Raw genomic sequence first — 27,839 nt, forward strand, 5'->3', positions numbered from 1 at the left:
GCTGTACTTGTCCTGAGGTACCTAGGAATTGAGTCCAAGCTGCTAGATGCAGTAATACGAGGTAGGTGCTGGTTAGGGGTGCAAAGGTGCATTCGTTGTACTGTACTGATAAGTAAGTACTAGGTAGGTATTACAGTACTAGTATTATTGGCGAAAGGACGAGTTGCAAGTTGGTACTGGCGGTAATTGGTAATACGTACCCACCCATCGAACCTGATCCGTCAGGGCGACTTCTCCAACTTGCAGGCCCCCAAGACACGGTTTCCTCTTCCGTCGTACAAAGTAACGTACAAACAAAGTGTGAATACTCGGCGGATATTGCTTCCTTGATTACTAGTTCCTGTGCTAGTAGTATTGTTACTCGCACTCTAGCACGTTGCTTATGGTATGAGCAGGTAGGCACTAAGTTGGTCCATCAGTCAGTCAAGGTTTATCTAGCTGGTCCATTTCACGTTCTCGATTGCTAGACCCCGCGGCGGCACCATCGGGGGCATTTCAACTTTGCCAAACCACCATCTCTATATCTACCCATCCATACGCACTCTCTCACTTTTCCAGCTACTCTCAAGCCAGCGCCGCCATAGCTTTTCCGAGTTCATCCGTCTCCGCACGGCTGGCATACGCCCTGTTTGCTTGATCTCTGCATTGCAGCCGCCGACCGACCGTTGCCAGTTGGAACCAGTTCTTCTCTGCCGCCAACCTCGCATACGGTGACATGTCCATTGGCCCCCCATAATGGCAACCACGCCGTCGAATACTTTAGCTGAAGATGCTCCCAACGAGCCTCCCGAGCAGCTTATTGTTAACCTTCAGGTGATTTCACCGTCGGTTGGCGTCAATCGTCCCCTCGTCTTCCCTGGTCTGCCAGCGACGACAACGGTCAAGGAGCTGAAGGATAAGATCCGGAAGACGCTCCCCCTGCAGCCGTCAGACGATCACCAACGGCTGATTCATCGGGGTCGTGCCCTGCTGCGCGATTCCGATAATTTGCTGGACATTTTTGGGCCTGATGCCGTGAGCCTTCACCCTGTCACCTCTCCGCCTTCTGGCTTATGCCGTCACTTTTTTACACTCCGTACCCGTACATTTGCTGACATTTCAGTAGCTCCGCTCTCCTGAACGCCAGACGATTCACCTTGTCATCCGAGACCTTGCCGACAGCTCCAGCTCGACACCGCCGGGCGTTCCTGCAGGAGTGAGCTCAGCACGAGGCAACGCGCGGCAGCCCACTGGTTCCCCACAGCCATCACAGCCATCGCAGCCTCCTCCAAACCTCCATGGTCCCGTCCCTCCTCCCGATTCTACAACGGGGACGCCCCCTCAACCTCAAATCCCACCCTTTGCGCCGGGTCATCATCACACGGCGCACACGCCCGAGCAAGCCGCGGCTCTGCACCACCATCAGCAGACGCTGAACAACTGGGTCGGGCACCTCCAGAGAAGCGCTCGTCAACATGAGGCCATGGTCAGAGCACTGGTAGATCAGAACCAACGTGAGAGGGCGCAGATGGGTGCGCGAGGCGTTGGAGATGCCGCCGGCAACAACGGCGGCGGGAACGGCCCCGAAGCTGCCAACGGCCAGGTCCACCACCACCACCACCACCAACCCCATACTGTACACGTTCAGACATTCGGACCAGCCGGGCATGCGATTCAGGTGAACACGGTCGTCAGGCCGGCGCCGGCGACAAACGATTCCCATGGCGTGCTGACTGCCGCCGAAGTGCAGAACATGATACGCGAAGCTGATGCCAGCCAGGCGACGATGGCTATGTCCAATGCAGCCCAGGCAACCGCTGCGGGGCCTTCGCCGCCTTCCGTGCCTCTCGCGCGGCCAGATGCCCCAACTCCAGTGCCAGCCCTTGGAACCGGCACCTCCTTGACCGACGGCCAGAGGGTCATCGCTCATCCAGAGCTGGCACAGCCAGCTGGTGCTGCCACGACGGCCACGAACCTAATCGGCTCATCCTCTCCACCTCGGCAAAGTCCCCAGGTGTACATAATGATGTCACCGGAGGGCCCAAGAGCTCTACTCTTCAACGGCACTGCGTCGGAATCCTATTTTTCACCTCGGCTCGGCATGCAGACAAACCTGCCGCGACTGAGAGTCTCCGCCAGCATGGCCAACGTGGCTTCTGCAACGGAGTCGCACGGTCACCACACCCATCAACCACCCGAGGAGAGATATCAAGCGGCAAATGGACATGCAGCAGCCGCATATGCGGCACCCGTGCAGGCGCCGCAGGCGCCGCAGCAGGCGCATCCGAACAACCCCCCTGCTGCGGGCATTCCGCCGCTGCTGATGCACCTCTGGCCACATGCTTGGCTCCTTTTGAGACTCGGCCTCTTCGTGTGGTTCTTCACCTCAGCCGACTCCAGTTGGTCGAGGTGGCTCACCATCGTTTGCCTAGCCATTTGCATATTTATCGTGAGCACCGGCTTGTTCAACGGAATGGCTGAAAATGCTTGGCGACCGATCGGCAGACATCTCGGGAATATCCTCCCGGCCCTCGAACGGCCAGGCCGCAGACGAGACCAGAGGGTTCCACCACCCGCTGGCGGCGAGGGGAATCTGACGCCGGCGCAGATGGCTGCAAGACTGGCAGCCGAGCGCCAGGCACGCGAGGGTTGGCTAACGGGGCAGATTAGAAGGCTTGAACGAGCCGGACTTTTGTTCCTCGCCAGCATTGCGCCGGGGGTGGCCGAGAGGCATATTGCCAACGTGGAAGCCGAACAACAAGCCGAACGGAACCGACAGCGTGAGGCCGAAGCCGCCGCCGCCGCCGCCGCCGAGGCCGAAGCAGCAGCATCGGCCGCCGCCGGCGGGAATGAGGCGAGCGTCGGATTAACCCCCCATCCTTCCGCAAACGAAGTCTCCGGCGAAGGATTGCAGTCCCGTGAGAAACACGAAGCGGGACCTGCACAGAATGCACCGAGCAATGGGGTTTCGCGAGAGGAGCCGATCGCGTCGTAAGAATGCCACGCGCTTGTCCGAAATTCGTCCGATCGAGTCGGATTTGGGACCGAATGGAGGCGTACCCGGAGTTGCGGCACGTACAGTCTGTCGAGCGACTTGTGCTGCGAGCTGCTCGTTTACGAGGACTCGGGTTCATCCAGGCGGCCTATCATAAACCAGTGCGCAGGGAATAGTGCCGTCCATTCCCTAGCATCGCCTCGAATACTTACTTTCAATTGCATAGATGGGTCCGAACATTACTCTGCGCGGATGTCAAGTTTGGTTCGTCCATCTGTTAGGAGGTCTTCCATACTCTTTCTAGACTGTTGTAGGGTACAGCATAAGTAGGTTAACCCGACGCCAACAGAGCATGTTCATTCAGTATTTGTTCGTGATCCTACACTTACATTATTCTGTGGACGTCTTTGTATTGTTGCCCAATGTTCCGTTCTGAGTTGTCTGACGAACGGGTAAACTTTCCAGCAATGCCATCAACACATGAAACCAGAAAAAAATCGAGTGCTCTGTAAATGCCTATTCGTAAATGTGTGCTCCCATAAACTCATTGCAGGACCTGCGGAAGGATGCCTCATCGTATTGCAGTATGGATGCTAGTGCTCACCATCTACTGGAAAGGGGGACGCGCCACTATTCTGGATATCATTTTTCATTTCCTGTACATCTTGATTTGCGAGTAGATGAATGCGCATGGATCTTATAGAGCTTTACATGTTCTTTTTCATCTTCATTTATATATGTGCATCGCAAGATAATAACGAGTGTTGTATGGAGTAATTACATGTTCATATGTTCACTCGTAATCATCAGGGACGCGACCTTCCAGGCCTTCCAGGCTGTGTGGCATTTGGTACATGAGTATTATTACTCCGTACTGTAGGTGCCATGATCTACTGTAACCCCACTTTTCTTGGCTTACATCATACTGCTGAATACAGTGTCAGAGCTCACCACCGGAATTGTGCTGTTTATACTGCTCATGGAATATTGCTACATACGCTCCATTCTCCGAACAGCATTCTCCGCCCGTCTTTAGAAAAGTATAACCATCCATTTGAAGGCGAGAACTTTTCGCTTGCACACGTTTGAGAATTAGCTGTGATTCGCTCACGTCAACCCTCTGAAACAATACTGCCGCTTTCGAGTCGCCACGATGAGTGAGGGGGGGTGGAATACGAGTAGGCTGCCTGGCTACAGAGCCCTCTTCCGAGTTGCGACACTTTACTGACCCCTTGAAGTCGAGTCCGATGCAGTATGCCTCTTACCTGAATCCTTGAATCCCTGAAACCCCGATCATCAACCTCCGCTGACTCCCATCCGGCAGGGCGTCTTTACTGCCCTCATCGAAGAGCTCGGTGTCAAAAGCGTCCAGTGCGAAGAGCTCTTCGCCCTCGATCCCTCCGACCTGCAAGCACTCCATCCCTTGTATGGCGTCATCTTTCTCTTCAAATACCCCACAGATAGGCCGTACACGATGCCCGACGGGCCGCTCGACGGTAGCTTTGACCATGGCGCTTCCGGAAGCATCTTCTTCGCCGCCCAGACCATACAGAACGCCTGCGCAACCCAAGCGCTGCTGAGCGTGCTCATGAACAAGACGACTGAGCTGGATGTCGGTGCCCATCTGAAGGACTTCCGCGAGTTCACCATGGAGCTGCCGCCCGAATTCCGAGGGGAGGCCCTAAGCAACTCAGACCTGATCCGCGAGGTGCACAACAGCTTCGCCCGAAGCGTACCCTTTGCCGATGAGACGGGGAGGACGGGTGCGCCGGCGGATGCCTTTCACTTCATCGCGTACACGCACATCAACGGAACTCTCTATGAGTTGGACGGTCTGCAGCCGGCTCCCATCACTCACGGTCCGTGTGATGCCGACTCATTCCCCGCCCAGCTGGTGGCCGTGTTGCAGAGACGCATCTCTCGGTACGATGCGACCGAGATTCGCTTCAACCTGCTAGCCATGTGCCGCGATCTTCGCGTTCGGGCCCATGAGATTGGCGACCAAGAGATGCTGGCCCGAGAGCACATCAAGCGCGGGGACTGGTTCTTCGAAAACGCGCTCAGGAGACACAACTTTGTTGGCTTCGCTGGCGAGGTGCTGAAGGGAGTTATGAACGACAAGCTCAAGCAAGGCGGGAATGAAGCCGTCAAGAAGTGGGTTGACGAGAGCAAGAGCCGCGCCAGTAGAGAGACGACGGAGCTGGCTTTGCGGCGAAAGGAAAGGGACATGGGTATGAACTAGCCGGTTTTCAACATTTGCCCTGATACCTCTGCAATCCATTCCTGATTGCGCACCATTCATGTCCTCCTTGCGAGACATTCCGACAGAGATATCGCTTTATGCCGAGCGCTTGAGGCCGGAGGAAACGAGCCCGTGTGGATGGTCATGACTATGATATAATACGATAACCCTTGATCAAATCAGCGTCGTACATCTATTCCGTCGACTCCTTGGTCTGCATCAGGAGTGCAGCATCCTCCATCGACTTCACTGCCTCCTATCTTAGTGACGACCCCCTTGGGGGAGAAATACAGGTTCCATCGCTGCGATAGGACCCTCCTTCGACATGGACGCGAGCCGCATTGTGCCTTCTTGACTCTCCTCACCCAGACTCGAGACACGCTCACTCACAGCGTCCGCTGCTCTGCGGGCACGAAAGGCTCTCACGAACCAGGGAGCAGGACCCGTACCCTTCCACGTCCAATACTCCTTGAGTTCATACTCGCGTGGTTCGAGCCGACCGGCGCTGCACCAGACGACGAGGCCAACGAGGCCATTGAGGACGGTATAGACAAACAAGCCCCTTCAAAGATTCGGAGAGTGAGCATCCTTCGAACCGATGGGGTGTTGCGGCAACTTACGCAATGAGCCCGTATGCAACGCTGTAGCTGAACGGGATGAACGACATGACCACAAATGAAGGCAAGGCGTCTCCTATATATCGCCAGTTGACCTGTGTGATTTGGCGGATCATCATGCAGCCAACCTGGATCCTTTCGTTAGCGTCCTACGATGACGAGGTTGACGTGCGCAGACCTACTAGAACGAGGGTGCAGCCAGTTGCCCACGGCGGAATGGACGCGAATATTGGAGCAAAAAAGATGGATCCGATGAAGCAGAGTCCGGTGACGATGGCCGTCAGACCCGTCCGGCCACCCTCGGCGATTCCGGCACCGCTTTCGATAAAGACGGTAACCGGCGAGCAGCCCAGGAGAGCGCCGACGGAGATGAAGACGGCGTCGGTGCAGTAAGCAATTGTCGACCGAGGAAAATCACCGTCCTCGCGCTTCGCGACGTTGCAGAACTTCACCATCGAGTACAGTGTTGCCGTTGCATCTATAATGTCCACATACAAGAAGGTGAAGAGCGAGAGGGCAAACTTGGTACCGTCGGAGCCCAAGTTCCAGTCGAGCTGGTTGAGGGTCCTGGAGATGGGATGCCAGGCGACGACCTGCTGGAAGAACTCGAAGCGAGAGTTGCCCGCGTCGGTGTCGGGGAAGTACGATATAGCGGTATGGCGACTAGGGGTTCACTGAGCGATTGAGCTCACGTCCAGGCCTGGGGCCGCCACTTACGGCCAGGATAGGATGGAGACAAAGGCAATGCCAATGACGAAGGCGTACTTGACGCGGAATGCCATGAGGGAGGCTGTCACGATGCCTCCGCAGAAGACTGCGACCCACAGCTGCAACGATCAGGCCGAGTCCTCAGGTGTCCAGCGGCGAGAACTCACTTTTGGATCCGTCATGTTGCCGGACATGCACGTGCCTGTCTGGCCGTCTATTAGCTCCAGCGGGCATCCTCCGAGCGCCAGGGGCGTGAGGTTCCCGCCCCCTGTGACGGCACCAATGCCGGCCGAGTAGGAGAGCCCAATCTCGGTGAGGAAAAGGCCGATGCCGACGCCGGTAGCCGTCTTGATCGTCGAGGGAATCAGCTTTACGAGCCATTGGCGCATGCCTGTGAGGGCAAGAAGGACAAACACGATGCCCTCGATAAAGATGGCGGTGAGGGCGGTTCGGTATGACATGCTCTCACTGCCATTAACTCCGACAACCTGGAAGGCAAAGTAGGCGTTCAACCCCATTCCGGGTGCGAGGGCCACGGGCAAGTTTGTTAGAGCACCAAATGAAATCGAGGCCAAGCCGGCGAGCACTGCCGTGGCGGTGATGAGATCCCTGCGGACTTCCTCTTTGCAGGCAGCAAATGCGGGAATAGAATCACACTTTTGCTTTTGATCCAGAGCACACACACATGTTCCGCCTGTCTGGGAGAGGAGGGAAGCCTACGGCTCGGTTAGCACTTCGAGAAGGAGGGATAATGGGCAGGCAGACGGGACATTGACAGCAATGATGTAGGCCATGGTGGCAAACGTGGTCAGCCCAGCTCTAACCTCTCTCAGAACGGTAGAGCCAGGAATCTCGTCTGGCTATTGTCCTGTGAGCATCATTGCACTTGCACTTTCAACCAACCATGTTGCAACAAAGATCATACATGGCCGCTTCCGGCAAGGCGGAAGAGTCTTCCGATAGTGGATGAAGCCGTGCGTTCGTCTACAAAATCGAAAAAGTCACGGAAGCCAAAGAATCTAGATCTTGGCGTATATGTACGAGCGAGGGGATGCCCCGAAGTCTGCTGACCAGGCTGCTCCATCGTGGAGTGTGCGGCGATGAGTGGCAGAGAAGTTTGAGAGAGAATGGTTTGCATTGGGAGCAACGACAACCAGCCGAGAAACGAGAGGGAACGGAACGAGTCGTTAAACAAAGACCCAACCAAGCGAGGTCTTGGAACGGGAAGAATCAAGAGTGCAACAAGGAGGAGTAAGGGTGTTGATAAGATACGTGTGACTGCACACGATGGGAAACCAGCAGGATTGACTCTCAGGAGACTGAATCATGAGTCGATATGGCAGATATTTGCCACAGACATTGGCGTCCTACGTCATCGTGTTCTGACGAACGAGCTCTCGACGATTCGGCATCGCTCCGAATGGTGTACTAAATAAGGCTCGTTACACGAACCGATTGGATACGGGATCATTGAAGAACGGGGAGCGAAGAAGTGGAATCGGTGGCCAGGGTGGCAGCAGAGGCGCCAAATGTGCGTTCTGGAGAGACGAATTTTCGTGCGATGAGAGATTCTTCCTCAGCTTGAACCCCCCAGGAGCTGCAGCATTTGCCTAGCACTGACGCAGACACAAGTTGTGCGATGCAAGACATGCATCTACGAGCACAGGCAGTGGAAGCGGGCAATCGCCAGGGATTGACAGATCTGATCTGGGGGCAAGATTTGATCATGACTCGAAACGTGCCGTCGTGTTGATCTGATATTCAGGATTATTCCTCCTATCATGTTCGAAAATTTGCACCTGGCTTGCTCTCACCTTAAGATCCGGCACAGAAAGCGTAAATGCGAATGGAATGAATGCGGCATCCTGGAGAGGCATCCTCGGTGAAACAGACAGGGTGCTGCTTACCTCTCGCAAACTGCCACACCTCCACACTAACATCCATTATGAGCAGAGTTTGTAATTGGGCGTAATACGAATGCAGCTGCTACAGCGGGATGCAGAGGCGAGGGTGAGGGGATGCTGTGTTCACCTCCGGGCTCCATTCACGTGCAGAATGAGCAGCATGGTCGAATCGGTGCTGTACGGGGGCTTGCAGGGTTCAACAGGCGTGGAAAGAACACGAGGAATCCGCCACCAGCGACCGAAAACACTGTTGAACCCTCCAGTGTTGAACCCCTTCGACACCTGGAATGCTGAACTCGAATAGCACAGGTATCGAATACTGACCCCGCCCCTGATGTTGGGATCTCGCACCGTGAAGTTGGAAAAGTTGTATCCCAGTTGACACTCAGGAGCAGAGCGGAGATCGATCTGGAAAGAAGATGATCAATTGATGCATTCCACCTTATGGAAGGATATCCGTCTTCTCCAGTCTGCCCCTGACAGGATATACGATCCCGAATGGTCACGGCAGGCTACATCTCGGGCCGCTGACCTGCGCATGTTCCACAATAACACAGCTTTGGTATCACCAGCTTGCTTTCGCATGGTCAGTTTCGGATTATGCCTTGTCTGCAAGATCACAAAAAAGTGAGTCAGGGGGAGGGGTTCGACAGGTCGCAGCTAACTGATGTACAGGCGGAACAAGTGCTGCTGGGCGGCTGGGCGGGTCGAGTTGCCAATGTTGAAGTTTTCGAATTTCATGAAGATGTGAAGGAGAAATAAAGAGAAGCGAGGAAGACCGATTGGGGGAAGGCTAGCCGGATAGATTGAGGTGGGTTGCTCGTACTACCACGCCCTGCCAGCCTCACGGTGTTGGGAAGGAGGGATGGAGAAGGAAAAAGGGAATCGTTGTCGAGAAGGTGCAACCGACGCACTCAAGGAAGGCAGAGGCATATATGCAACAAGGTACAAAGCTATGCACGGATCATAAAGTAGCACGGAGTAGGACTTGTTCATTGGTTCAGGCTTTCCTACCCAACGTTGGCTTCTTGAATCACCGAATGACGACCGTATCGCCAACCACACAATCCATATGCACAACTTCACCTCGGGATTATTGAACGGCCGATACCCAACCATACCTCATGCGTTGGCCATGTTCTGCGTGAGAATGCTTCTGAAACCAATATACCACTTTTCGTGGCTTCAATTTCATCCGGGTCCCTTGGTTGGCCCTCCAGCTTGCTCGCTCACTTGGCCACGACCTATTTATCTGACACGGAACCGCGGGAATCGACAGGAATCGACAGACCCGCCGCTCAATCCTACCCAATCTAACCTGTTCATCGCAGTAACGGTCGATCTGTCACTCGATTAATCTACCAGAGTGCTACCCCCGCCCACCAATTACCGGTACTCTACCGCCCAGCCGAGTCACGTCGCCATGTGGCATGTCGACTGGACGGACCCGAGCCGAGAATTGGTCGGCGAACACAGGGCCAACAAGGGAAAGGAAAGGGAAAGGGAAAGGGAAAGGGACAGGGAAAGAGAAAGGGAAAGAGAACGGGGAGGAGAGAAGAGAAAGCAAAAGGAAAAGGAAAATGACAAAGTAGAGGAAAATGGAAAAAGGAAGGGGAGGGGAAACGGGAAGGGGGAGGAAAGAAGATCACGGGGCGATTCATCACGCAGTTCCATGTCGAGCTCGCGATGTTCTGGCGAATCGGCACTTGCTCGTCTCAAGGCACGTGGGCTGAAGCAATTCCATACAAGCAGGGCAAAAAACACACACTTGGCAACATGGCGAAGACCGTCGTCGACCCCCTCGACCTCGCCCAAGCCGTCTGATTTAATGAGCCGGCGCAGTTCCGCCGTCGATACAACCCTAGACGATTTGCGATCATTGGAAAATCTGATCATAGCCGACACGGAACAGCCTCGCAAGGGTGCGATTTCAATACCGCAATCCCATGCTTCTTCCCCTTGTCGAGCTGACCCAATGAGAGGAATGCTGTCGTCAGACGACACGGGGAAGGCGGCCAAAAACACAACATCGCAATCTGCCCCCGTACAAGTTACCCATCAAGCTGAGCACAATCCACGCCCGCCGCTCGAGGCCATGGTGCGCTCGCCCATCCTTGACCCCGTGGGCCAGAAGAGCAAGGCTTCTATCCTTCCGAGCCCGGATCACGGCGAGTCCGCGACGTCCCCTCAGACTCCGGTTAAATGGTACGTCCATAAGAGTGAGGTGTCCCCTTGCTGACGTTGCTTCAGCACTCAAATTGCAGACTATCAAGCGAGGCTCATTTCCCTCGCAACCCAGCAGCCCCCTGTAGTCTGGCCGTTGAAACCAGCGCCTCGCCCCCCAGACTCACTTCCCACCGACCCTTCGGGCACCCAAGACCTACCACTTGAAAACCATCGGGCCATCATGGCTCATAGACCAACGATGCAATCTGCACGGAACCGAGAAGCTGTTGCTGCTTATGGTCAGTCGCGACCATCTCTCGTTTTTGAGGCAATGATGTGTGAGGTCGCAGCGATGGCGCGTGCGACTCCTGCCGCCACGCTTTCTAGGTTATATGAGATATGGGTGGGCGATGCAGTCACGGAGGCGGAAAAGGTGAGATGGATGCTGTCGACGTTGACTCACCTCGACCTCCCTACGATTGCAGATGCAACGAGACATCAAGGGGGCAATAGGATTCCTCCAGAGAAGATCCACAATGTCTTAGCCTTGTACGAGTCTCCAGGTTTGTTTTGTACCCTTGCGAACAATGACGCAGTTGGCAAATCGCTTACCAACCGACTGCAGCTTCGTCCCTATACATCGCCGCCCTTAATCCAACCAAGCACATATACCACCTGTCGAGCACTCCATTGCTTGATGAAATGGCCCCCAATATCCATTCCATACCCGCACCCCCCGTTTCCTCGCCGGGTATGCCAGTGCTGCCCCAGATCTTCGAGGCGGTCTATTCCTTCACTCTGCCACCACTTGGCACTTCATCGGATCTAGAGAACTTGATTCACCGTGTCGGCGAAAGCCTGAAGCCCGGCGGTATATTTCGCTTAACTATTATCGACCCGTTGCCCTGCCAGCATACACTCGGCAACACGTTAGGTGGATGGCTTGAGAAGCACTTGCTGGAAAATCTTGAAGACAATTCGAGGTGCACGAACCCAACCAAAACCATCCCGCCGTGGCTCGGCAAGGCTTCACTGCGTGCAGAAGGCAGCACCAGGACGATTGCCAGGTTTTATGCCGTACCAGAGAACGTGACATTCCAGCCGTGGGATGTGAACCCCCTTGCCAAGAGGTTTCGAGCCGATCAAACGATCAAGGCAGAGATCCGAAGCCTCATCGGCCGCATCCTCTGGAAGGAGGTCTGGGGCGAGTATGTGACAGCCAGCTCCTGGTGGTGGGACGATGATGCCTGCGTTCAAGAGTGTCTCGAGCTTGGTACCTTTTGGGAGTATCATTTGATCGAGTCCGTCAAAGGCAGCGATTGGATTTGATGAGACATGAGGATATCGAGACAATGAATATCACTACACCTGGCAAAATTCCCACTCCGGAGGGGAACATGAGAAACAGAGGGCAGACATGACCCGGATGTTGTGATTGACCGACGTCATCATAGATAGTCGATCGTTTGGATAATTTGGCGCATCGGTGTCAACTTCCGTTAACTGCCGTTGCGATGAAAGTGTCACAGGTTTTAATTGCTCCTCCCTCGGTGGCTTCCCATGCGAATGCTCTTTCGCTTTCTGGATCTTGCTGCCTGCTGCTCTGGTGAGTGATGAGCAAGATTTATTCAACAATGAGATATAACATCATGTCCCGTGCTAGCCTGGTATCGAAGAGGCAAGTCCATATGTGCCAAAATTCTAACAGAGTGACAGCATAAATACTAATGATATAGCAAGGAGCACGGTTTGGTTCGTATAATTCTATTGCGAATCACAACAGCAACATGTAGAAAAAGTTTGAAGACTTGCACTTTCGTTTTGAGGACTTGAAAGAGTCGCAGTCCAACTTGAGACAATTAGCCGGCTACCGTTTGTGAGACCGGGTGACTTTGCCTGGCCAGTAAGTGCTTGCGCCTGCTCAATGTCCTGTCAATACTACTGTTGACGTGATGCATCAGGAGTCTGAGAAAAGAATTGGAAAAATGGTCTCAACAATTGCATGATGCCAATCTGAGGGAAACTGTTCTGCAGCAAAGGGTGGCTTGAGCACCGCAATATTATCGTCTCTTCGTTCATTAGGAACACGGCATATGAATGAATCCATCCACATCCAGAACAGCAAATCACAACACAGCTGTCTGACATAGAGGCATATGACTAAAGCACAGAACGAGTCTATTCATCGACAATGCTCAACAGCTTCGCCCAGAAGAGCTCGTTCGACCCTTGGCCAGGGCCTTCACACTCTCTGATTCAAACGCTCCAGGCCCCCTGGTTGAAGACGGATTCCAGCCGCTGCGTTGGTATTCGTCGATAGATGCTTCTCTCCCCCTCCCAACTCCTGTAATTTCTGTTGCACTTGGCTGATTCTTCAGGCTCAAACGACTGAATAGGGTTTTGCACGCGTCCCAAGATGTGAGTGCGTATATGGTTGCGTTCCAGAAACCCTGCAATGGTAGCACGAAGGCACTCATAAACTCGAGTGGGATAAATGTTTTCTTGTAGTGAATAACTGAATAGACTCGATTCGCGCTCGACGGTATCCAGGTGATAAGAATGGCCGTGAAAAACAGAATCGCGCATTTGGTGTAGGCCCAGGCTGCGTTGTTCAGTTCGTGATTTCGTCGACGCGCAAGACTAGGCCGGCGAGGCGCCGCCTGCATGGTCATCGGCTGCTGGATCGTGTGGCCCTGGGTGGGGAGAATGAATTGGTCACGGGCGAACCCGTTGTTATCTGCTGAGATCTGCACAGAATACGCCTCGTTTGTTTCAGTTCCGTTCTCGGAGAAAAAGTCATGCCTGTCCATCGGTTCGAGGTGGAGGCTAACTTCGGGAGCAGTTTCACTAATGACAGTCACCTCAGTTCTCTTGAGGGTGACGATAGCTTCCCCATTGGTAGACAATGGATCAGCATCGGATGAGTGGAAATCATGGAGCTGTTGGCGCTTGTTGTAGATGGTGCGGCCAGCTCGGATGTAGATGAAGAAGGTGACGAGGATTATAGCCCTACAGGAAAAGCCATCAGCACTCATTGCATCTGGATCAAGGGCTCACAACGACATACCAGACCGGCCCATAGAAAGTGGCGATGCGGAGAACATCGTGCTCGGCAGAGACCCAGCACCACAGTCTCGCATTTCCGTAGATGCGACGACCATCCTGCTTCCTGGCGAATATGTATACAAAAGCAGGGATGAATGGAATGCCGTAGCAGCTGATCAGATACCACAGCTCCATCTTGCGCAGGCGCTCGGCATCAAACTTGTAATAAAATGTAAGGTAAACATTAATGGCCATGGCCAATGTCCAGAACGCATCGGCAGGCATGAACCTAGCGAATCTCCAGTTAGCCTTGCTGAAAATTCTAGACGCCTGGGTCGAATATTACACACAGTTGTATCAAAAAAGCTTGGAACTGACAGCCAAATGAGTCAACTTGCATGAGATAGGAGCGAGACATCAAGGTGCCGACATTGGTCATCATGTTTCCAAACGATGCATAGAATACGAGCCGGTTGATGGGCTTGTGGAAGGCGCTGGAGGCGCAAAATGTGAAGATGGTGAATATGGAGCCCAGGAGAGAGAGAATTGAACATGCCCGCTCGATGACGATGATGGCTTCGAGCTCGGCCGGCGTGAGTTCGCTCATGCTGCGAGTATGTCCAAAATTGAACGCCGGAAATGCCGAAAGTCGCCACAAGGACAATTTGCGAGCCGAAATTGAGGGTTCCGACAGCCGAGATACTCTATGGATCTTGGAAAGGGGCATGTACTCATTTCTTGACCGATCGATGCTCCTCCTGACAGGGCGCACGCAGGAATCTCGTATTGCCACAACTAGGCCGCCTCGAAAGCCACGACGGGAATAGCAGTGGGAGTAGTTGGAAGGTGACCCGTGAGGAACAGGACTGTTGGTATGACGCATACATTGGACCTGTGCAAATATGGGGAGCCAAGCAGGCAGAATCGAGACTGGCAGCACGGAACGAGACTGGCGAAGTAAGTTTATTCCCTGCCGAAAAGCATCCCAAATTGAGAGATTCAAGATTCGAAAAGATTCGGAGTTTGATTGCAAAGTGGAGGCCGGGTTATAGATTGTTGAGGTGTATGCAGGGCCAACCGGAAATACAGGAGGCGACGAAGAAGCCGTCCGTGTCCTAGCGGAAATGATGAACACCGTCGCTGGTCAAGACCAGCCTGTGGTAAGAGGGTGGGAAACGAAGTATGAACCGGTCGATTCACGCACCAGGGTTAACTAGACAGTCGGTAAATTTGCATGCGTACATCAAGATACCGAATGATACTGGAGCTTATCTATCCCCGTCTGGATGGGCTGGCAAGAATGCAAGGTTGTGTCAGAGTTGAAGGTAGTGTGACTGGCTAATTTTATTGATCGAGAGCACGGAACCCCACGATCCAGGGGATTCGGTTGGCAGGAGTCTGGCAGAGAAGATGGCAGGGTGAACGGTGACAGAGGTGTGGATGCCAAAGGCCATAGCGTGCGTCGGTTTGGAGCAACGTAAACCCCTACTGGTCTCGGGTCAGGGATGACATCTGCGTATGCGGAGTTCTCCTGCTACCCGTATTCATTGAGTTCAGGTCTCGAGATAAATTCACAACCAGCTGACCGCCGAGCCGAGGGGTTACCACCATGGCAATCATGGCCTGCCTGCCTTCAGTATCAAAGGCCTAGAAGGCCGGTATCTGGCCAGGAGCCGGAGGGGACTTTGAGGACGAATCGTGATGTCAACATAGCCTGCCGTCGATGGCAAAATGAACCGAAGGATAGACAGAAGCAGGTGTCCTGTACGCGTTTCCCAGGTCCTCGATCTGGACGAGAGCGCGAGGTCCTAGCAAAAGTGTTCGCCCACTCCCATGAATGCACGGTGGAGGCCGAGGGCCGGTCGGAGGTCTTTCGCATCGCGCCCGCGGCCACCCAGGGTTCCGAGATTGCAAGCAGCTTTGGCCCATTGCTGGCACCTGGTGCTGGCACGGGCTCGCCCAGCTGGTGGGCTGTGTACGAGTAGTAAGTAAACGTGCGAGAAAAGCATGAGCAAGACATGTTTGTACTGTTGAAACGAGAGAAGTCGGCCACGTGTAGGACGGGGCCTGCCATATGCACCCCAGGCGGAAGATGTGAAGGAGCACAGCGGGACAGGAGGGAAGAAGCATGTTCATCCAGCCTACCCAGTTCACATTTCCTCCTCCCTTTGATGGGGTACTTCCTACTCGCATTCATTGATCTTCACCTCACCATTGTAGCAACTTACCACGCGACAGCAAGTGCCCTATCTTCATACCGAACATGGAAAATTTCCCGACCATTACGGCAAATCAGGGATGATAAGGTTCAATGAGGATTTCAGGGCCCTTCTTGGCTCCAGGTCAGGGGCGAAACCCTGAAACCCAGACAAAGTTTGAACACACGGATCACTCAGCTGGGCAAAACATGGAACGCCGTCGACAAGTGTTAGGGTTACCCCTACAACTAGACGGCGAAGTCATTGAACCACTGGATACTTCAACCTAGCTTTCGCCTCGCTCAGCATGCGTTGCTGGCGCTTTTCCATCTCACCTCTTCCTCCGTGCGAATACAGTCTCGCGCAGCAGATGATGACGCGAGTTGTCCATTTGCTGCCGGAATTAAACCAACCATTGACACATGGAGCATGAGCACACTGTAGGGCCATGACATACTCTTGTCGTGACCCCAAGCGGCCTATCGTTCCAGGATTCTAGAAGTACATGGTAGAGCCCATGGCCGCATCATGTGCACCTCTCAACTCAAGGTTTAGTGCCCGTACATACCATTTTCGTTCCGCTAGGCGGTTGACAGGAATGCTATGGCAGACCCGAACAAGCTCAACCTCCAGATCACATCATGGATTTTTCGTTCGGGGGATGAAAGTCTGCAGCTTAATTAGGGTGGCCCTCTGCGGTCGTCCCCGTGCCGCAGCTTGAAATTTCTAGGAGCACTGTACAGTATGTAGTACGGAGTACTGTACTGTAGATAGTGATACATGCAAACATAGGTACTTGCGCTGATCATGTATATTACTCTGTACTCGCACTAATGTACAGTACCTGGTGGTACTCCACATGGTCGTGTACAGTGCAGTTCAGGTACTGACTGGCCATATGATTATTCCCGACTGGTGCCTAAGTACTCCGTAGGTCTTAAGTATATTACGTGTGCTAACTGCCAAATGACGAACCGCAAGCGTCAATCGGCTTGTTGCTCCTAGTATTTCGTCCCTCTTCATCAACGTCACGACGTGGAAAATGTGCAGCGTGAATAAAGGCGGAATGGCCATGGTCAAATGCCACACTTGCGCAAATAACCGGCACGAGGGTAGAGGATGATGCCCTATTCCATCAGCGGTCGCACGTCTCCGCCGCAATCTACGTTGGGAAGGCGATCACGATTCACTTACCGCCAGCTCGCTCAACTTTCCTCGCATAACACGTCCAATCCGCTTCGCGTCATCGCTCACATCTATCTCGATGCATTCTACGCGCAGTGCGAGATGGTGCGCCTCGGCGTTCCCGAGGACAGACCCCTTGCTGTCCAGCAGTGGTGAGTCGCCAATGACCCTCTCCTCCGCCGTTGCACCACACGTCATGCTCGCATTTGCATGTTGGGTCCCGAAACTGACCGAAGCTCTGCAGGCAGGGCCTTATTGCAGTCAACTACGCGGCTCGCAAATATGGTATCGGCCGCCACTGCACCGTTACGGAGGCCAAGAAGCTGTGCCCCGATTTGATTGCCCAACATGTGCCCACGTGGCGAGAGGGAGACGAAAAGTGGGCGTATCGCGACGATGCTGCGGCCAACATTGCATCGGACAAGGTCTCTCTAGACCCTTACAGGCTCCAGTCGAGAGAGATTCTAGCCGTCATCAAGGGCGCCCTCCCTCCCGATCTGCAACGGGTGGAAAAGGCCGGCATCGACGAGGTCTTTCTCGACCTCTCGGCTCACGTGCACTCCGTCCTGCTGGAAAGGTTCCCGGAGCTCTCCAGTGCACAATCTTGCGGTAATGACCCGACGGAGTTGCTACCCCTGCCATCGATTTCAGCACTGGACTGGCAGGCCGATGCCCTGGTGGATCTCGACGAAGAAGAGGAATGCCAAGATCCCGACTGGGATGACGTTGCCATTCTCGTTGGGTCCGAAATCGTCCGCGCCGTCCGCACGCAGGTTCGCAAGAAACTAGGCTACACATGCTCAGGGGGAATAGCGAACAACAAAATGCTGAGCAAGTTGGGCTCTGGCTTCAAGAAGCCCAACTGTCAGACGGTGATTCGGAATCGCGCAATCCACTCATTCCTCGCCGACTTTAAGCTGACAAAGATTCGAAACTTGGGAGGCAAACTCGGCGACCAAGTGGTCTCCACGTTTCATACAGATAGCGTCAAGGAGCTCCTGCAGGTGCCACTTGACCAGATGATGGCGCAGATGATGGCCGAAGATACGGGGCTTTGGTTGTACAACACCATCCGAGGTATCGATACGAGCGAAGTGAATCTGCGTACCCGGATCAAGTCTATGCTCTCGGCCAAGTCCTTCCGGCCGAGCATCAACACCCCCGACCAAGCGTTCCGGTGGCTCAGGATCTTTGTCGCCGACATATATGCACGCCTGGTGGAGGAGGGCGTCCTGGACAACAAGCGACGACCTCGCACGGTCACTCTGCATCACCGAGCCGCCGGCCAGACGCGCAGCCGTCAAGGTCCAATCCCGCTGGCCAAGACGCTCGACGAGAATGTTTTGCTCCATTTGGCCGAGGACCTTCTCCGCCAAGTCATTTCCGGCGGTAGAGTCTGGCCATGCGCTCATCTGAGTCTCAGCGTGGGTGGCATTGAGGATGGAATTCAGGGGAACAGGGCCATCGGCGACTTTCTCGTCAAGGGTAGCGCGGAGACGGACGTTCGGCAAGCGACTGGCTCGGGCAGCAGACCTGCCCCCTGTGATACGATGAACAAGAAGGCTCCGGTTGAAAATGGCGGGATACATCGATTCTTCGGCAAGGCAGCGGCCCCCCTGGACAAGGCTGTGGTAGCCGGCGGGCCAAGCGCAAGCACGGCAGGCGGCGAGGCAGCCCTTGATAGCCCTTGCGGATCAACGTCGAAGGCGCAGTTTCGGCCACTCTCGCCCAGCGAAGCGCATACGCAGGATCCAACAAGCACCCGCGGCTTTGTTTGTTCGAGATGCAAAGCGGAATTCGACGACACGAGGTCGCTGCAGAGCCATGAGGACTGGCACATGGCCATGGACCTCCAGGACGAGGAAAGTGGCGGGCATTCGTCCGCCACAAGCGCGCCTACGACGAAATTTCCCACCTCGAAGGTGGCGGTTGGCACATCGAGACGCAGCCGCAGCAGAAAGCTCGAGCAGGGACAGAAGAAGCTCAAGTTTGGATGAAGGACGGCGCGCGTGCTTGCCCATCCACTTGCGCACACTCGCGGCACCCACCTGACGGGCTGCCCGCCCGCTGATCGACCGGCCTACCGACCGACCTGCGGCCCTGACGATCTGCAGCGCACGACTTGTCTGCCTATGCCCGGCGAGGACAATGAGTTTGCTGCGCCGCATCGGTTGCATTTGCTGAAGTCAACCGAGAGCAGCGCCGTCGAATTGTGCGGATTTGGGTGGTGGCCCAGAGCTTGGGCTGATGTATTGGCTGCTGCGTCCGAACAGCATCAAGTGCCAGCCAGGAGGGCGAGTAGTCAGGACCGTCGAAATCGTCGTTTCCGCCCTCGTACCTACATGCTGCAGTCTACCTGCATTTCATGCATCATGACGGAGTATTTTCAGTCCACCGAGGTTGGCTGACTGGCGCCGGTTTCCCAGCTTCTGGATAATTTTCAGAAGCACAATTCCCGCCAGATGGCGCCAAGGGCGAGGAAGCCGGTGTGCTGCAACCAGCGTCGGTCAACTTGGCGATTGCGCCGATGGATTGAAGTCATTGGGGGGGTGGCCTCATGACGCTCGCTCCACACATGTGGCGAGGAGGCGTGGTGTGTGCTCATTGGCGGGTGGCGTTGCTGCCCAACTGCGGCCCGACGGGCAACGAACGGCCTTAGTTGGTTGGCAAGAAGGTGGCACCATTCGCTGGCGGAGTCGACGGACCATGGTCCACGACCTTGTCCCTGGCGTGGCTTGCTTGCCTCCTCTCACGGGTGCTATTAGTTATTAGTGGGCACCCTCCCCGATTCTAGTGCTTGTACGAAGCACGGAGTACGCTGTTTTCACTCGTGGTGTGTCACCAGCACTCAGCAGGTTACGTATGGGTAAATATACTTACTTACTTCAGTGTACCAGCAACATGTGCTCGTACATGTACAGTAATACTTGTACCAGTACTTTCTCGTGTGCTCTTCACGTTTCCTTTGGCGATGAATTCAGGTACCTGCACCTACGCAAGTAGATGCAAGGAGTCGAGATTGTAGACTCCCCGCTTGACAAGGAACCCCGTTTGTGCGGCCTTTGTGCGGCATTTTTGTTTGGGCATCTGCTGAGACGGAACGCTGCTGGCTATCGCGGCCCAGGATGAGGATGCAGTGAGAGTGGCGAGCGTGAGAAGGCAACCGGCGGCTGACTGAGCGCATGCCGATCATGTGCCTCTGCGGAAGTCAATATCATGTCTACACCTGACTGCAGTACATCAATGGGTAGTATGGTACCATACCGTACATCTACGACACAGTACTCTTACGGTGCAAGTACAAACAACACTGGTACTTGTTCTGTACGTACTCGATGGGTGCTTTGGTATCCCAGTACATTCATGACCATTAGGTGCAAGCGTTGATTTTGGGGACGCAACGCTCCTCACGACGTCATTCCTCGCTCACCTACAATGTGGGATGCTGGGCAGGTCACCGTACTAATGATCATATGTGCTCTCCATTTACCACGCTATTGTACACTGACAAGTTCAAGGTGTACGAAGTATGTGTAGATCCAATAGATACTTCCCCTTCGTATCCGATCGCAGGGGGTTCTCTCATCGCACCTAGGTTAGTACTAAATACCTAGTAGTAATCACCACTGTACTAAGGTTAGTAGTCGTTATAGGTACTCGAGGTACGGACAACTCCATATTCCAAGTGCATGCATGTACAGTACAGTACTTATAACAGTGCAGAGTACTGAGTACTCCGCAGATACTATGGTAATGGTCGGCAGATGACAAGGTCCGGAATCGCAGGGATAAAGGAGTAGGTTAGTACCCAACTGCATCCCATACCATATAATACCATCCCACACCATCGTCATCGGGTCTTGGCTTGGCAGCTGGTGCAACCCATCCTTGATACTAGTAGGTGGACTGCCATGTACCCCCAGGCTTCCCGCATGGGGCCGCGCTGCATTGGTGATGATGCAGCAAGCCCACTTTGGTGCCCGATGCCCTTCTCGAGGCATAGGTCGGCCTGGTCGGATCGGATCGATTCGAGTCGCCTCCCAGACTCTCAGGCTCCCCAAGTCCCACGATCCACTGCGCCTAGGCCGTGCGACGGTGACGGCAAGGCGCGCCTGTTCATCATGTTCAACCATGCATCTGCCAAGTGCGTGCACCTATGGAGGGCCTACGACAACATTGTATATGGAAGTGCCCCGAACTTGAGAGCACCTTGACATGCAATTACAGTACTCGTGCAAGCTACAACCAGGCTCCTGCTGGAACACCTACAAATAGGATGGCTGGAAGAAGGTACAAAGCCATTAGGTACCTTCTTAGTAACTACTAGACCTAGTAGGTACCTACAATAGTTGTACAAATAGTAAACTTCTGCTGTACATGTACATGTACTTCGTACCCAAGTGTTCTGAGCCAAGTACTACTGTAGATAATACCCGTACTGCTTATACATGTAAGTTGTAACTTACATGTACTTACAGTACGTATTTTTCGCGTACCAAGGGTTGATAGCAAGTAATGAAATACCTACCTAGTAGTAATTAATACATGTATCAGAACTTTCTCGGGGATGGATGAGAAGGCTCATTGGTAGTGGTCCTGCCAGTGACTGCACAGCGGTCCGCACCGCCACCGTGTAACATGTACAGTGGAGGAGGAGAGTGCCAAAGTGTGAGCCATCGATCAGGCAGCCTGTGACCTGACTGTCTGTGTCTGGCTGTCTCTTGCAAGTATATGAACGGAGTATGCGCATGTAATTAGGTCGGTGAGGCAACCCTTCGTTATGCCAGTGTACTGTATTTGATGTACTTAGGTGTACGGAGTAGTTGTGCATGGTACAGCAATTACTTAAGTACATGTTAATTAAAGTACATGTAAGTACTGTTAGCATTCGTAAAGGATCCCACAACTGGAAGCACCCTCCATGAATCCTTCAACCACAGCCCACCTTCACACACATCACCTGTCATTGGTCAGTGCTGTCGTGGTCGATGTCTTGGAAATGCGCTATTTGTTGCTTATCTGCCCAAGTGTACTGTAAGTACTTGTGCTGGCACGCCTCGACCCCTCCCCTCGTCACCATGCGCCTCTCCCCTGTCAGGCCCCTGAGGTTCCGCCGCTGACCTCCGCTTTCACGACTTTCAGGCCTTCCGGGCCCCACCACCACGAACCTGGTGATGGATGTCTAACTCGAACACGAGCAGCCAGCCATCGACGGCCGTCAACCCATCAGCACCCTCCACTACCACCACCACCAACAACCCACATAAGTAAGTACAACTACAGTAAGTATGTACTTGTTCGGAGTACATACGGAGCACAGTAATTACTGTACATGTACGTACTCAGGTGCACACCTACGGTTCAACCTCCCCCACTCACCCATTAATTTCAACCGCTGCAAAGCTGCGGGTACGTTGCGCCGGGCTACGAGCTAGCTAGCCTTAGATTTTCCTTCCTACCACCCGCCCGCCCCTCCTCCCGTCTTCCCGTCGCCTCTTCTTAGCAAGTTCTCCTCTCCCCATGAGCTACCTACCGTCTCTCTGCCACCACCTGAGCTGCCTCGAGCCTGTCAAACTTATTTCTCGCACAAACCTCTCTCCCTGTCCTGTCACACCTCTCTCTCGATCCCCTCGGTCCGCGGCCATCTCATTCTCATCCTCGTCTTTGCTTTCCCTCCCAGTTTTCTGCAGACTGAGCTCGTCCTTCCCCCACCATCCGCTGTCGCTACTCCTCCGTCGCCATGTCGAGGCAACCCCGCAATCAGGGCCAGGGGCAGGCACAGGTCGCCGTGCCTACGCCCACGAGTCGCCAGAACGAATATTTTGTCCCTCGCGATGGCATCGACCGAGAAGTCATATCGGCTGACATTTGCCGCTACTTGGGCAACAACGCCCTCGTGCGACCTGGCCACTACGAAGTACGGTAGATTCCTTCAACTCGCCCCAAGTTCACGTCGTGCTTTCTTCATGCTGATGCTAGGTTGCCGCAGAATCCTCAAACCAACCAGGTTGTTCAGGGGTACTATATCACGGCGTACCGGAATCTGACCACGGTGAGCCACCTCCTGTCCTGTCCGGAGAACGACTTGCATCAAATCCACCGATGGGAAATAGCATCCATGCTCAAGCTCCAATAGGCCATGATCGAAGACTTGAAAGCAGACTCTGCCCGTTGGGATAGCGAGAGGCGTGCGCAGACCTCGCGCAACACGTCCGGAGGTATCCACTGTTGCAATGTCACCTGATTGCGCCGCCATTCTGACTCGCTCGTAGTCCAATATCGCTACTCCGAGACTCACCAATCTAGACAAAACCATGGCCCTACGGAGGGTCCATACAAGGCAGATCCGTACGCTCGTGAGTCGTACGAGAGCCCCGGATATCCAGGAACCAGCGCTCCTGGATATTCAGGTGCCCCGGACGCATATGCGTCGCCGCCGCCGCCGCAGCAGCAGCATCAACAGCACCAACCGCTTCAGCAACACCAGCAGCTTCAGCAGCATCAACCACTCCAGCAGCTCCAGCCCCTTCAGCAGCACCCGCAACACCCGCAACACCCGCAACACCCGCAGCACCAGCAGCATCAGCCACTCCAACAGCATCAACCCCAGCAGCTCCAACCCATTCAGCAGCACCAGCAACACCAACATCCGCCGCCGCCGCCGCCACAACAGCAGCACCAGCAACCGCCGTTCATCCCCGCGGGCGGCGGTGCATACGGCGGCGGTGGCTACCAGCCGGCTCACCAATCCTCTGCCCCGGACCCAAGGTTTTCTGCCCCGGGGAGCTCGATGATGCGTCCCCCGTTTCAGGCGAATCCGGATGCCCCCTATGTTGGCACTGGTGCAAACTTGCCGCAGTCTGGTTTCCCAGCCTCCAACGACCCTTACATCTCTAGGCTAGGCACCTCAGCCCCGCAGCAACCGGTCTATGCTGCGGCCCCCCCTCAGCAGCATGCCTACCCAGCAGCGTCGCCGTCGTACCAGCAGTTTCATGGCCAGGCTCCCGCTGGTGCCGGCCAGTCTTTCCAGCCGATGCAATCCCATGACCCCTTCTACGGCCGAGGTGCGTCTGGCTGACCACTCCACCTCCCTAGTCGTCGTTATCTCGGAATCTGATTTTTTAGCTTCCCCGGCAGGCCAAGTTGGTCAGCAACCCCAGAAAGGCTATGCGGGCCAAGGTCAACAGTATGATGAACCGTCCCATTCTCGTTCTTCAGCAGTCCCGGTCTCCACACCGACTCCTCCTGCTGCTTCCAGTAATCGCCGTGTTGACCGCGAAAGCGACAGACATAATCGACCTCCTCGTCGATAGGCGCCCCCCCCCCTTTGCTCATCATTAATGGCCTGCCGTTTCGTTTTCCGTTGAGCCGCTCGTGAGTCTTGGCCGTCGTTTTTCTCACCATTTCGATGATCAATTGTTGAGCGCTCAGCCTTGGATTTTTGGTTTACCCCCGTGGCCTATTTCGTTCTCTTTCTTCTGCCGCGGATGCCTACCCCTGGACTCGCTCTGCATCTGATCCCTCTTGGAGTTGAACGTTTGCATGTCATGGACCATTTCCGGGATATCTTTGCTCCATGAGCTTGTCGGTCCCTTTTTTCGGCACGCGGAAGTGTATGGATGCATTCATTAACTCCCGCTGCTGTATTGGCAGAGCACGAGTCTGGCGATGCATATTCCTTGGAACCATGGATACCTTGATTATTGGACGAGCTGTTTCACTGATCATTACCGGCCCATGATCGATGCCTCACCGTGTCCATCAACTTCTTCCGCCGGCGCATCAGCATGGAGAGGACACTGAACGGCGCCCTGACCCTCTCCCAACCCCCAACTCCCCGCTCCCCCACTCCCCAGACTGATATTCTCGCTCGGCCCTGCATCGGCTGACCGATCTGGATGAATTTCTTCTGCCCTGGATCTGTTTGCTCTTTGCTATTTGGTACACCATTATCCTCTCCGCCGCCAGGTTGTTTCTGGACGCCTACCAGTTCCTGAATAGGACTGCAGTGCCCGTGCCTTGGTGGCGGTTCGCATGAGTTTGTGCTCATATTTCTGCCGCATGCTTCTCATGTCTTTTGTTGCCCGCTCTGGTCGTCGTTTTAAACCCCTTTCCTCCCCCGGAGCTCAGCCATGGACCTTGACAACATTGCTGCGGTTGAACTAAGGTTGGTGTCTAATAGCAGCCACACAACACCAGCAACGCGTGGATTCTCGCTTTCCCACACAAGGGGAGCAAACAAATTGAAGCTTCATTACAGAAATTAGTGATGCAATTGTCTATTTTGTGCCGTTGGACCAACCGATCCTGGAATTTACTACTACAGCCTGTGACTTCTCCTTGACTTGGCCGAACATGACCGTTTCTGGTGTCACATTGTCTAACTTGATTCGACGCTGGCTAAGGTCCCGCCTCAATGATGGACCCAATGGTTCGGTAGGATATTGGACTCATTGTTTGATCCGGATATGGACATGTCCTCGGATGGATACTGCTGCTTCGAGTCCAGCCCAGTGACGTTTCCTTTTCCAGCGAGGCGCCGAATGAGCGAGGTACGCAAGGCTGCAGTGGGCGTTGGAATGAACTGAAAGGTGACAGGGTTTGGAGGATTTGACTAAGGACTTGTGAAAGATGGTTTGCCATCAAGATTGCCAGCAAGGCGTTATAGGTTGATTTCGAGCCATTCATTCGTTTGATGGTGAGCACATGGACAGACTGCAGCCGCTATCAAGTTGCATTAGATGGCGATAGTGACTGTCTATTTCTCAAGCATGTCGCGAGCTGAGAATGAGGGAAGTACATGCATATGCCACTGCGCAAACTAGTTAAATAGTGACATACTCCCGTATGGCGGTGACAGACCCATCAGGAACATTCAGAGGATTCCGTCATCGGCTAATCAGCTAAAGATGCAACGGGCTCGATTTTTGACTCACTCGATTTTGCGGGACGAGCTTTGGAGATTTTGCCATGTTGTTTCCTGGAGTCCGCACGGTACGTTTTACGACATTGGCTGGCGTCATGCGGGACAATGCCAGAATCACAGGCGGCGAGAGAAGACGCAGTGGCTTCTGCAGTCTGGCTGCCCTCAGATTCCGATGATGGCGTCGGCTGATTTCCGGTGCTGTCATCATGAACGCGAGAGATTCGTATGGACCTAGCTTGAAGACCGGGACCGGCGAAGGTTCTGTCATCTGGACATTTCCATGGTCAAATGAAGGGCATCAAGTAGCCGTCATGGTGGAAGCAGTGTGCGGAGTGCCAGTCGGTTATGAGGAGTTCTTGTTGACGGCTGACGCGCTCGATCGAGTTTGTGGTGATCGGCAGGATGGTGCTCTGGAAAATCAGGGCGGAATACGAGGGGAAGTCATGATGGGCGGCTGAGGGAATGATGTTTGGGGAAGGGTTGGAGGAGTGTTGGTTGTTGCGAGGATCAACCCCAAAGTTGTTCAAGCGCTCGATCGTCACCGAGATTGTGGCCGGTTTACGGGATGGTGAATGACTGTGCTACAACATTCCATTGGAGAAGCCTTGGTCTAAGGAGATGGGCGGGATAGTCCCCTGAGGCCTGGTGCCATCCTCAGTATTGGCAGGGTTGGATAGAACTCGAGGAGGCATAATGAGAATCGGAGGTCAAGCCTTGGACGAGTCCTTGGCTGGTGGTGGTACGTTACAAGTGTGACATGGAGGACCTAGGGGAGGGAAGTGATGGATCTCCGACCGGTGTGCGTGGCAGGGATACTTGCGTGTTCAACTCTCTCAGCACTGCACCGGGGAGATTCGCTGCTTGAGGGCCAGTGATGTTCGGCATGGCAGTTAGTCCCTAGTCCCCCAGAGAGGTCGATTTACTATCATCTGCTAGTTCCCGTACACGAGGCAGAAGCAAGTTTCAGATGATTACTAAGCGCTCGAGCTGGAGTTGAACCCGTGAAGGTTGGATGGGGACGGGGTACATTTGTTTCTGGCACAGATAGATGGGCGTATGTGCTCTGGGGTTCCAGGCAGAGTGAGGACGGACTGCGGTATGCACTCGTGAGTGAGGACAGAGAGCAACTAATCTACACTTTGCTGATGGGCCAGCGGAAACAGCCCCGTGTGAGAGGGACGAGTCCATCTCGCAGGTTGCCGTTTGGTTCAAGCCCCTTGTTCCGATCCGATGTAAGTACTTTCACCGAGTTTTTTTACCGAGTGCTTACAGCATACTCGATTGTTCCTTGCCATTTCCAATTTCGGCGTCGGAGGTGGCCGCAGCGGCACTGGGGAATGGTGAGATAACGTCATCGTTTCACGTTTCACCACACGACCCCTCCCCTTTCCTCGAGCAGCAGCAGCAGCAGCATGAGGAGCAAGGAACAGAGCCTGGATCGGCCCACCCTCCTACGTCAGGAAGCACTAAAATTCCGTTCACCGCTTGTGCTAGTACTTGATCGGCGCCCAGCAGGTTGGTGGTGGAGAGGAGGGGAGGGGAGGAGCCCAAGTTATGAATGGGAGAAGATGCCTTCCTGCCAAGTTGGTCCCAGCGTCTTTTGACATGCCCAGCTCGCCCTGGCAAGCTTGTCTGGTCGGCGGTGTATGCATAAGGTACCCAGCAAGTCCTAGACGGTCATTTGGTGTTGGTATGTATGCTGCATTGGACTGAAAATGCAGGTAGGTGTTGTGCAAGTGGAAGTACGTAGTTGTAGGTGTCGTCGGATTATTAATACTCGGTACGGAGTACTCTGTGCCAGGTCGTGGCGGACGAGTGATTAATATTCCGTACCCTTGTGCGGAGTACATGTACGTGTAGTTGTACACCTAAGT

The 27,839-nt window shown here is 54.3% G+C and overlaps 7 protein-coding genes across 7 annotated transcripts; 5 read left to right on the plus strand and 2 right to left on the minus strand.

Annotated features, from left to right (window-relative positions):
• Positions 1 to 735: 735 nt before the first annotated feature.
• DCS_00864 (uncharacterized protein) lies at positions 736 to 2,974 on the plus strand (the record flags this gene model as incomplete). The annotated part of the gene is made up of 2 exons (XM_040798199.1): positions 736 to 1,014; positions 1,106 to 2,974. 2 exons carry the CDS (start codon positions 736 to 738, stop codon positions 2,972 to 2,974), a joined length of 2,148 nt encoding a protein of 715 aa, XP_040659082.1.
• A 1,153-nt stretch (positions 2,975 to 4,127) lies between these two features.
• Positions 4,128 to 5,216, plus strand: DCS_00865 (ubiquitin carboxyl-terminal hydrolase 2; the record flags this gene model as incomplete). Its single annotated transcript, XM_040798200.1, has 3 exons — positions 4,128 to 4,152; positions 4,213 to 4,226; positions 4,299 to 5,216. 3 exons carry the CDS (start codon positions 4,128 to 4,130, stop codon positions 5,214 to 5,216), a joined length of 957 nt encoding a protein of 318 aa, XP_040659083.1.
• Positions 5,217 to 5,409: 193 nt separating this feature from the next.
• DCS_00866 (uncharacterized protein) lies at positions 5,410 to 7,625 on the minus strand (the record flags this gene model as incomplete). Its single annotated transcript, XM_040798201.1, has 8 exons — positions 5,410 to 5,430; positions 5,508 to 5,778; positions 5,837 to 5,961; positions 6,016 to 6,496; positions 6,551 to 6,660; positions 6,709 to 7,257; positions 7,312 to 7,401; positions 7,467 to 7,625. The coding sequence occupies 8 exons, from the start codon at positions 7,623 to 7,625 to the stop codon at positions 5,410 to 5,412; spliced, it is 1,806 nt and encodes a 601-aa protein (XP_040659084.1).
• Positions 7,626 to 9,868: 2,243 nt separating this feature from the next.
• Positions 9,869 to 11,940, plus strand: DCS_00867 (uncharacterized protein; the record flags this gene model as incomplete). The annotated part of the gene is made up of 3 exons (XM_040798202.1): positions 9,869 to 10,650; positions 10,696 to 11,174; positions 11,237 to 11,940. 3 exons carry the CDS (start codon positions 9,869 to 9,871, stop codon positions 11,938 to 11,940), a joined length of 1,965 nt encoding a protein of 654 aa, XP_040659085.1.
• Positions 11,941 to 12,806: 866 nt separating this feature from the next.
• DCS_00868 (G-protein coupled receptor) lies at positions 12,807 to 14,263 on the minus strand (the record flags this gene model as incomplete). The annotated part of the gene is made up of 3 exons (XM_040798203.1): positions 12,807 to 13,620; positions 13,679 to 13,945; positions 14,007 to 14,263. 3 exons carry the CDS (start codon positions 14,261 to 14,263, stop codon positions 12,807 to 12,809), a joined length of 1,338 nt encoding a protein of 445 aa, XP_040659086.1.
• A 2,710-nt stretch (positions 14,264 to 16,973) lies between these two features.
• On the plus strand, positions 16,974 to 19,036 carry DCS_00869 (sister chromatid cohesion protein Eso1; the record flags this gene model as incomplete). The annotated part of the gene is made up of 2 exons (XM_040798204.1): positions 16,974 to 17,191; positions 17,284 to 19,036. 2 exons carry the CDS (start codon positions 16,974 to 16,976, stop codon positions 19,034 to 19,036), a joined length of 1,971 nt encoding a protein of 656 aa, XP_040659087.1.
• A 3,743-nt stretch (positions 19,037 to 22,779) lies between these two features.
• On the plus strand, positions 22,780 to 24,352 carry DCS_00870 (uncharacterized protein; the record flags this gene model as incomplete). Its single annotated transcript, XM_040798205.1, has 6 exons — positions 22,780 to 22,956; positions 23,029 to 23,091; positions 23,176 to 23,257; positions 23,312 to 23,395; positions 23,450 to 24,103; positions 24,165 to 24,352. 6 exons carry the CDS (start codon positions 22,780 to 22,782, stop codon positions 24,350 to 24,352), a joined length of 1,248 nt encoding a protein of 415 aa, XP_040659088.1.
• Between the last annotated feature and the right edge of the window lie 3,487 nt (positions 24,353 to 27,839).

This window comes from Drechmeria coniospora, chromosome 01 (genome assembly GCF_001625195.1).
Source record: "Drechmeria coniospora strain ARSEF 6962 chromosome 01, whole genome shotgun sequence".
Lineage (NCBI taxonomy): Eukaryota > Fungi > Ascomycota > Sordariomycetes > Hypocreales > Ophiocordycipitaceae > Drechmeria > Drechmeria coniospora.